Source organism: Oncorhynchus mykiss, chromosome 2 (genome assembly GCF_057628025.1).
Source record: "Oncorhynchus mykiss isolate SJ-2025 chromosome 2, ASM5762802v1, whole genome shotgun sequence".
Taxonomy (NCBI): Eukaryota; Metazoa; Chordata; class Actinopteri; order Salmoniformes; family Salmonidae; genus Oncorhynchus; species Oncorhynchus mykiss.
The window spans coordinates 88,461,254-88,471,366 of NC_143023.1; the positions used below are offsets into that span (position 1 = coordinate 88,461,254).

Sequence of the window (10,113 nt, forward strand, 5' to 3'; positions counted from 1 at the left end):
CTGAGTGTCCACTGATCCCCTCAGTCCTCTAAGGCCCTGGGTCTCTAATTCTGAGTGTCCACTGATCCCCTCAGTCCTCTAAGACCCGGGGTCTCTAATTCTGCGTACATCACATGTAGCACCACACCACCCCCAACTCATTCTATAGAGACTTTAGTCTCAACTATCTAAACAAACACAACAATGTCAACTATTTTGACCCCTAACTTCTAAGCTTAGTCTTTAACATTTTTATTATGGCATCTCCTAGTCAGGGTGAAATGAGAGGAGAGAAGGGAAGAGATGGGGTGTAGAAAGAGAGTAAAGTGCCTGGGATGTTAGCAAGATGGATGGAGGGAGAGAGAAAATAGAGAAGTATGTTCATTAGGGATGAGGTGTACCCTGCCAGCTCTAGTCTGCTCATTATTCAGAGTGATGGAGTGAACAGTGACAGCAGCATCAGGAGCAGGGGAGGGGAGGTCTAACCTAACATATACCTCCCCAGGCCCCGAAGGAGCTGTCAGTCAACCTAAATGGACTGCGAGCTCACTCTGCCCACAATCAACCTCTGACACAGAGCCCAGAATGTACCCAGGTGACTCCCTCCTCCATTTAACAGATCATCAGGGTTGATAGCATAGCAACCTTAGCCCACAGGCATGATTAATCCTGTTCTGCATGGCTAGAAGACATTCTGAAAATGTATTGTTTTGACCACTTCACTTCTCACTAGTCCATTAAGAGTACAGTAGAACTGCCTTCCACAATTAAACTGAAGGAAGGAAGACATTTTGAATACTGAATGTCTGTGTCTCTGTGCTGGACCTGTTCCACTGTTGCCACCCACTCCAGCCCCTGGTCTTGTCTTGCATGCCTCAGATCAGTGACAATATGAATTGTTTTGGGGTAGCTGTGTGGATGGAGTTCTGGTGTGTGGGTGTGAAGACCAGGGCAGGGAAACACGGGCTGGATTGGGCACTGGGACACTGCACTAGGCAGGCAGCTGTCCAGCAGGACACACTGTACCTGGCAAACGTTAGATTAGAGCCAGACCTTTGCCCACCTCCCTGCCAGACTGGAACCTTCTTGGGTCATGTGGGGGATGATATTTTTTTAATTATTTAACCTTAATTTAACTAGGCAAGTCAGTTAAGAACAAATTCTTATTTACAATGACGGCCTACCAAAAGGCAAAAGGCCTCCTGCGGGGACGGGGGCTGGGATAACAAAATAAAAATATAGGTCAAAACACACATCATGACAAGAGAGACACCACAACTACATAAAGAGAGACCAAAGACAACAACAGCATGGCAGCAACACATGACAATACAGCATCGTAGCAACACAACATGGCAACAGCACAACATGTTAGCAGCACAAAGCATGGTACAAACATTATTGGACACAGACAACAGCACAAAGGGCAAGAAGGTAGATACAACAATACATCACACAAAGCATCCACAACTGTCAGGAAGAGTGTCCATGATGGAGTCTTTGAATGAAGAGATGGAGATAAAACGGTCCAGTTTGAGTGTTGGGACTACTGTTGAATCATTCCTGTCATCTATTGACTCTGATTTACCTTTGCTACCGGTTCATATTTCTCCATGGAAACATAGACCTACAGTGCCTTGCGAAAGTATTCGGCCCCCTTGAACTTTGGGACCTTTTGCCACATTTCAGGCTTCAAACATAAAGATATAAAACTGTATTTTTTTGTGAAGAATCAACAACAAGTGGGACACAATCATGAAGTGGAACAACATTTATTGGATATTTCAAACTTTTTTAACAAATCAAAAACTGAAAAATTGGGCGTGCAAAATTATTCAGCCCCTTCACTTTCAGTGCAGCAAACTCTCTCCAGAAGTTCAGTGAGGATCTCTGAATGATCCAATGTTGACCTAAATGACTAATGATGATAAATACAATCCACCTGTGTGTAATCAAGTCTCCGTATAAATGCACCTGCACTGTGATAGTCTCAGAGGTCCGTCAAAAGCGCAGAGAGCATCATGAAGAACAAGGAACACACCAGGCAGGTCCGAGATACTGTTGTGAAGAAGTTTAAAGCCGGATTTGGATACAAAATATTTCCCAAGCTTTAAACATCCCAAGGAGCACTGTGCAAGCGATAATATTGAAATGGAAGGAGTATCAGACCACTGCAAATCTACCAAGACCTGGCCGTCCCTCTAAACTTTCAGCTCATACAAGGAGAAGACTGATCAGAGATGCAGCCAAGAGGCCCATGATCACTCTGGATGAACTGCAGAGATCTACAGCTGAGGTGGGAGACTGTCCATAGGACAACAATCAGTCGTATATTGCACAAATCTGGCCTTTATGGAAGAGTGGCAAGAAGAAAGCCATTTCTTAAAGATATCCATAAAAAGTGTCGGTTAAAGTTTGCCACAAGCCACCTGGGAGACACACCAAACATGTGGAAGAAGGTGCTCTGGTCAGATGAAACCAAAATTGAACTTTTTGGCAACAATGCAAAACGTTATGTTTGGCGTAAAAGCAACACAGCTGAACACACCATCCCCACTGTCAAACATGGTGGTGGCAGCATCATGGTTTGGGCCTGCTTTTCTTCAGCAGGGACAGGGAAGATGGTTAAAATGGATGGGAAGATGGATGGAGCCAAATAAAGGACCATTCTGGAAGAAAACCTGATGGAGTCTGCAAAAGACCTGAGACTGGGACGGAGATTTGTCTTCCAACAAGACAATGATCCAAAACATAAAGCAAAATCTACAATGGAATGGTTCAAAAATAAACATATCCAGGTGTTAGAATGGCCAAGTCAAAGTCCAGACCTGAATCCAATCGAGAATCTGTGGAAAGAACTGAAAACTGCTGTTCACAAATGCTCTCCATCCAACCTCACTGAGCTCGAGCTGTTTTGCAAGGAGGAATGGGAAAAAATGTCAGTCTCTCGATGTGCAAAACTGATAGAGACATACCCCAAGCGACTTACAGCTGTAATCGCAGCAAAAGGAGGCGCTACAAAGTATTAACTTAAGGGGGCTGAATAATTTTGCACGCCCAATTTTTCAGTTTTTGATTTGTTAAAAAAGTTTGAAATATCCAATAAATGTCGTTCCACTTCATGATTGTGTCCCACTTGTTGTTGATTCTTCACAAAAAAATACAGTTTTATGTTTGAAGCCTGAAATGTGGCAAAAGGTCACAAAAGTTCAAAGGGGCCGAATACTTTCGCAAGGCACTGTATATAAGGCAGCTTGCATGAGACCCAGACATCCCCACTATTCCTTATCTTCTGGCCTCCATGCAAGCCTCCTTAGAATGGAATCTTGGTTAGGGCCCATCAGTGTTGGTGACTGGCAGGACCTGGTGTGGTGGAAAACTCTGTTACCCAGCAGCCCGCCTGGTCCTGGGAGACACGCTGCTGAACGCTAATTAAAACAAGTTTGGAGTTCAGGGGGAGACGTTCCTAACATCACAGGCATATGGGAATGCTGTCTCTGGCCAACAGACCTAGGAAAAGAGGGAGAATGATAGGAGTGGTTTTCTCTTCACCCTGTCTTCTCTTGTTAATGTCTCTCTGTTTCTCTCCACCATGTCTTCTCTTGTTAATGTGTCTCTGTTTCTCTCCACCCTGTCTTCTCTTGTTAATGTTTCTCTCCACCCTGTCTTCTCTTGTTAATGTCTCTGTTTCTCTCCACCCTGTCTTCTCTTGTTAATGTCTCTGTTTCTCTCCACCCTGTCTTCTCTTGTTAATGTGTCTCTGTTTCTCTCCACCCTGTCTTCTCTTGTTAATGTGTCTCTGTTTCTCTCCTCCCTGTCTTCTCTTGTTAATGTCTCTGTTTCTCTCCACCCTGTCTTCTCTTGTTAATGTCTCTGTTTCTCTCCACCCTGTCTTCTCTTGTTAATGTCTCTCTGTTTCTCTCCACCCTGTCTTCTCTTGTTAATGTGTCTCTGTTTCTCTCCACCCTGTCTTCTCTTGTTAATGTTTCTCTCTACCCTGTCTTCTCTTGTTAATGTCTCTGTTTCTCTACACCCTGTCTTCTCTTGTTAATGTCTCTCTGTTTCTCTCCACCCTGTCTTCTCTTGTTAATGTCTCTCTGTTTCTCTCTACCCTGTCTTCTCTTGTTAATGTCTCTGTGTTTCTCTACAGCAGGGATCATCAACTAGATTCAGCCGCTTACCGATTTGTTCTTAAGCGAATTGTCAAGAAATAATTACAAATTATTTGTAGACTGTAAATTGACCGCAAGAAGCCCAAACAGTTAACATTTGACTAAAACATAATCATTTCAAACCTTTTTTACAATTGGATACGATCATATACGTCTCTCTATTATGTGTGTGAATACTTTGGAACAAACTTCCAACATTAAAATTACTTGGAGCTGATTTGCTGTTGTTTTTAGTCTTTTATGTCCCCCAAAACTTGGGGGTGGGCAAAATAAAATAACCCTCGGGCCAAACGTGGGTGGCCAGTTGGGGAACCCTGCTCTACATATCTTTCCCTTTCTCACTCTAGTTATGTCTCTCGTGTCTTACCTCTTTCTCTCTAATAACTTTTACCATATCTACTCAAACTCTTTCTCTCTTCTGTGTTCCTCTCTTCCAGTTGGGACGACAGCAGCTCGGTGAGCAGTGGGGTCAGTGACACTATCGACACAGATGACATCAACACCAGTTCCTCAGTCAGCTCCTACGTCAACACTCCGTCCGTCTCCTGCAAGGACGTAGAGGGACAGGTAGGTTCTGCCCCAATTAGGGGCGTGGCAACAATAGAATTAGAATGACTGACTAGAACAGTGAACAGACATTTTCTATTTTTACAATAAAGCCAAGAAACACTTATTAAACTTTAATTTCCCGTCAATAAACTCTGAATATAGATCACGTGATGTCCACAGCCAGATATTACCCTGCTAATTTTCAATTGGTGCGATTAACCAAAATGTTTTTGGGTTATTGATCCACTAATTATTAAAATATTTTAATTCCATGTAGTTTTTTTTTTGTGAGCCCGATGGGACGTTTCTCTGGAGAGAAATCCAATTATTCACAGGAGAAATTAAGTCAAGTAGAGTCGCAATTCAACGGCTTAGAAACGAGGTATGTGGCAGGGTCTACAGTCAATCACGGACTACAAAAGGAAAACCAGCCATGTCGCGGACCCTGATGTCTTGCTCCCAGACAAACTAAACAACTTCTTTGCTCGCTTTGAGGACAATACAGTACCACCGACACAGCCCGCCACCAGAGACTGTGGACTCTCCTTCACCGCAGCCAACGTGAGTAAAACATTTAAATGTGTTAACCCTCGCAAGGCTGCCTGCCCAGACGGCATCCCTAGCCTCGTCCTCAGAGCATGCGCAGATCAGCTGGCTGATGTGTTTACGGACATATTCAATCAATCCCAGTCTGCTGTTCCCACATGCTTCAAGAGGGCCACCATTGTCCCTGTTCCCAAGAAAGCTAAGGTAACTGAGCTAAACGACTACTGCCCCGTAGCACTCACTTCTGTCATCATGAAGTGCTTTGAGAGACTAGTCAAGGATCATATCACCTCCACCCTACCTGACACCCTAGACCCACTCCAATTTTCTTACCGCCGCAGTAGGTCCACAGACGACGCAATCGCAATCACACTGCCCTAACCCATCTGGACAAGAGGAATACCTATGTGAGAATGTTGTTCATTGACTACAGCTCAGCATTTAACACCATAGTACCCTCCAAACTCGTCATTAAGCTTGAGACCCCGGGTCTCGACCCCGCCCTGTGCAACTGGGTACTGGACTTTCTGACAGGCCGCCCCCAGGTGGTGAGGGTAGGAAACAACATCCCCACCCCGCTCATCCTCAACACTGGGGCTCCACAAGGGTGCTTTCTCAGCCCTCTCCTGTACTCCCTGTTCACCCACGACTGTGTGGCCATACACGCCTCCAACTCGATCATCAAGTTTGCAGACGACACTACAGTGGTAGGCTTGATTACCAACAACGACGAGACGGCCAACAGGGAGGAGGTGAGGGCCCTCGGAGTGTGGTGTCAGGAATATAACCTTGCACTCAACGTCAACCAAACAAAGGAGATGATCATGGACTCAAGGAAACAGCAGAGGGAGCACACCCCTATCCACCTTGAGAGGACAGTAGTGGATGAGGTGGAAAGTTTAATGTTTACTATTTTTGGCTTTGGAATTTCGATTAAAAAGCTTGAATAATTTTAGATCATAAAGCATTTCATGTTTAATAAAATAGTTGAACCGAAACCGAATCAACCTCAAAAAAGGACTAATCGCTCAGCACTACCCATTTAGGCGGAGGTAGGAGCGGTTAAGCTCTCCTGTGTAATTTACCAGGGACTTGTATACTTTGATTCTTTTGGCCCCAATCATTTGAATGGGTACATTAACCTGAACATAACTGCATACACTAGGCTGCCTCTTAACCTTCACACTTCAGTTATAGAGGTTGTGGAAGAAATAAGCAGAGTGAAACATTCATCTGTTTCTGATCTGTGTTATATGCTGATGTGGTTGCCTCAAAGTGTTGATTGAAGTTGCAGTCTGACACACATCACCTCCCACTTCATCTTATCCTGACACTCCTATTCGTAGGTATTTATTCTCATGTGCACATGTTCACCTTTTAGACTACTGATTTGAGGAGAAGATGTTCTGTTTGCCATATTGTAAAAGTGTCTAAATCTAGATTCTTGAGACTGTATGATGCAATCCTTTTTAGGCGCTTCTGTACAATGTAGACCAACTAGATTGGCTTATTGAAATTCACTCGGTGACAAGAGTCACTAGAGACTCAAAGCCACAAGAGGGTAGAATACATTTCAGACGTTGCTTGTGAACCCTCAACCTGCTCCGTCAAGCCTTCGAACAGTGAGTCATTACTCAGTCATGATATGAGGCAGAATTAACTCCAACCTACTCAATTGGGCACAGACTGGTTGAATCAATATTTGCAGCAATAGGTGATAATATCTCTCTAGAAGCTGATCCGTCGTCAGTATTGTGTAATAATTCTAATGTTAAGATAAGATTTGAATGGAGAAAGCTGATCCGAGAGCCACACTGCTTTTCTTTCAAACCTACCAGTATCCACACATGCCTCAACGACGCACACAGCAAATGTTCACTCTGCTTGGTGTTTTGGGAAATGTGTGTTGAGTCTTCGACGGTTGCAGGAAGGATGCATCATTAAAACACTCGTAAGCCTAAATTCCATCGCTGTCGGGAGACTGGGGCCAGGTCATTTGGTTCTACTATTAGATGAAGAACAGTAATATCACATTAATCTGTTGTATACATTAAGAAAATTTATATCTGTATTCCCATTTTAACTTTGCTGTGCTTTTAAATGGTTTAAAGCGCAGTGAGACATTTGGGTGATAACTAAACCAAAAATCAGACATTGTTTTTCCATTGCAATTTGGTTGTGCATTTAGATCAGTGATATTCAAAGTTGTTCATTATTATCTCCTATCAAAAAGAAATAAATTTACTCAACATTGTATCTTTTCAAATGTTTGTTTTTTCACATTTTGGCGACACCACTGCAGCCCTCTTCCGACCCCGACTTTGAATAACGCTGTTTTAGATGGGTGAAAGCATTGTGATAACACTTAGTTGAATTTCCTAACTTTTGCAGTCTTTTTGAGTGGGTGAATATAGGTTGTAATCTCATTGATCGACTTCTCAACCAAATATTTCCCACGTTGAAATGAGTGTGCCCACAGGGCCGTGATGCACTGAACCCTGCTTAAGAGCTGACCAGGGAGGGAGCCATGGGGTGAACTTTTTTTAAGCTTTATTTGACAAACAATTCATTATTTTACAATGATAGCCTACCCCGGCCAAACCCTCCCCTAACCCAGACGACCCTGGGCCAATTGTGCACCGCCCTATGAAACTCCCGATCACGGCCGGTTGTGATACAGCCCGGGATCGAACCAGGGTAGTAGTGTAGTGACGCCTCTAGCACTGAGATGCATTGCCTTAGACCGCTGCGCCACTCGGGAGCCCAATTTATGGGCTTAACTACAAACATGACCAAAAGTATGGACACTTGCTCGTCATTCCAAAATCATTGGCATTAATATGCTGCTATAACAGCCTCCACTCATCTAGGAAGGCTTTCCACTAGATGTTGGAACATTGCTGCGGAGACTTGCTTCCATTCAGCCACTAAAGAATTAGTAAGGTCAGGCGCTCATGTTGGGCTATTAGGCCAGGCTCACAGTTGGCATTCCAATTCATCCCAAAGATGTTCATTGGGGTTGAGGTCAGGGCTCTGTGCAAGCCAGTCAAGTTCTTCCACACCGATCTCAACAAACCATTTCTGTACAGGCCTCGCTTTGTGCATGGGGGCATTGTCATACTGAAACTGGAAAGGGCCTTTCCAGAACTGTTGCGACAAAGTTGGAAGCACAGAATCGTCTAGAATGTCATTGTATGCTGTAGCGTTAAGATTTCCTTTCACTGGAACTAAGGGCCCGAACTATGAAAAACAGTCCCAGACCAATATTCCTCCTCCATCAAACTTTACAGTTGTCACTATGCATTGGGGGAGGTAGCGTTCTCCTGGCATCCGCCCAAACACAGATTTGTCTGTCGGACTCCCAGATGGTGAAGCGTGATTCGTCACTCCATAGAATGTGTTTCCACTGCTCCAGAGTTCAATGGCAGCGAGCTTTACACTCCAGCCGACGCTTGGCATTTCGCATGGTGAGGTTTCTGTGCGGCTGCTCGGCCATGGAAAGCCATTTCATGAAGCTCCCAACAAACAGTTATTGTGCTGATGTTGCTTCCAGAGGCAATTTGGAACTCGGTAGTGAGTGTTGCAACCGAGGACAGACAATTTGTACGCGCTACATGCTTAAGCTCTCTGCGGTCCCCTTCTGTGAGCTTGTGTGGCCTACCACTTTGCAGCTGAGCCGTTGTTGCTCCGAGATGTTTCCACTTCACAATAACAGCACTTACAGTTGACAGGGGCAGCTCTAGCAAGGCAGAAATTTGACAAACTGACTTGTTGGAAAGGTGGCATCCTATGACGGTTGTCACGTTGAAAGTCACTGAGCTCTTCAGAAAGACATTCTACTGTCAATGTTTGTCTATGGAGATTGCATGTCTGTGTGCTCGATTTTATACACCTGTCAGCAACGGGTGTGGCTGAAATAGCCAAATCAACTAATTTGAAGGGGTGTCCACATGCTTTTGTAAATACAGTGTAGTAGTAGGCCTGACCCATGTCCTCATCAGATACACCTCAACACTCACAAACTTATGTCTGTCATCATTGCTTATGTGGAAGACTGTGTGATAGAAGCAGTTTCTGTTTTTCCAAAGATAACCACACAATATTCCTGTAGAGAGACCGTCTCTTTTCAGTGGAACATCCCGACAACAGCACTGAGTGAGTTTTCTCAGGAATAAAGCAGTTGGCATGGTTGTGAATGTAACGTAGAAGACTGTTCAGCAAGGTTATTTCCAGTCATAAAAAGGAACTGGGTAGACGACAGGAGCGACTGCAGCTTTGGCGCCCGTTTTGTTTTCATGTTTTTCTACCATTAAGGCTTTCACTGCATCCTCCCGTGCCAACGAGTGACTTAAAATCAAACAGTAGAATGCAGACGGCCCCAAAACCAGCTCTTCAAGCCAACATTCAGTCACAAAGCCCCCTCCCATTTGCTCTGTAACTGTATTGCCTTTTATAGAATTGCTTTGTGTTGCATTTTTCTGCTGCTCTGTAGAATATGGCTTGGATTTATTATTGATGCTATAGAGATAACAGTGTTTATGATTCAGGCTGATAAAGAAAGAGGCCATTAAAATTCCTTCCCTGGCAATCATTTTTTATGAGTATTTTCAGTAGCTAGTTGAACAATGACCTGTTATAACCAAGGCTGACGTAAGTTTGGCGAGCGCTGGGAAAACACACTACAGAACACAGCTTCAACACATTGTTTATTTGAATGGCCAATGTACTGACTGGTCCTGTTCGCCTGCCTCTCCCTCTCTTTCTCAAGTCTTTACTTATCCAATTTTTGCATTTTGAGGCGGTAATGTTGATACATGAAGCGTGAAGTCGTCTTTACTGATTTCCTGTATTAATCACTCCAGGCCCT

At 44.0% G+C, this 10,113-nt stretch overlaps 1 protein-coding gene across 6 annotated transcripts in view; it reads left to right on the forward strand.

Moving 5' to 3' along the window:
* The window catches only part of LOC110499041 (neuron navigator 2), a 79,035-nt gene that overhangs the window by 38,209 nt on the left and 30,713 nt on the right, over positions 1-10,113 (forward strand). For all 6 annotated transcript variants that reach the window (XM_090211847.1, XM_036958479.2, XM_036958480.2 and 3 more), the window contains one exon: positions 4,589-4,718. In XM_090211847.1, coding sequence (XP_090067973.1) covers positions 4,589-4,718 — 130 coding nt within the window. The remainder of the gene's footprint in view (positions 1-4,588; positions 4,719-10,113) is intronic.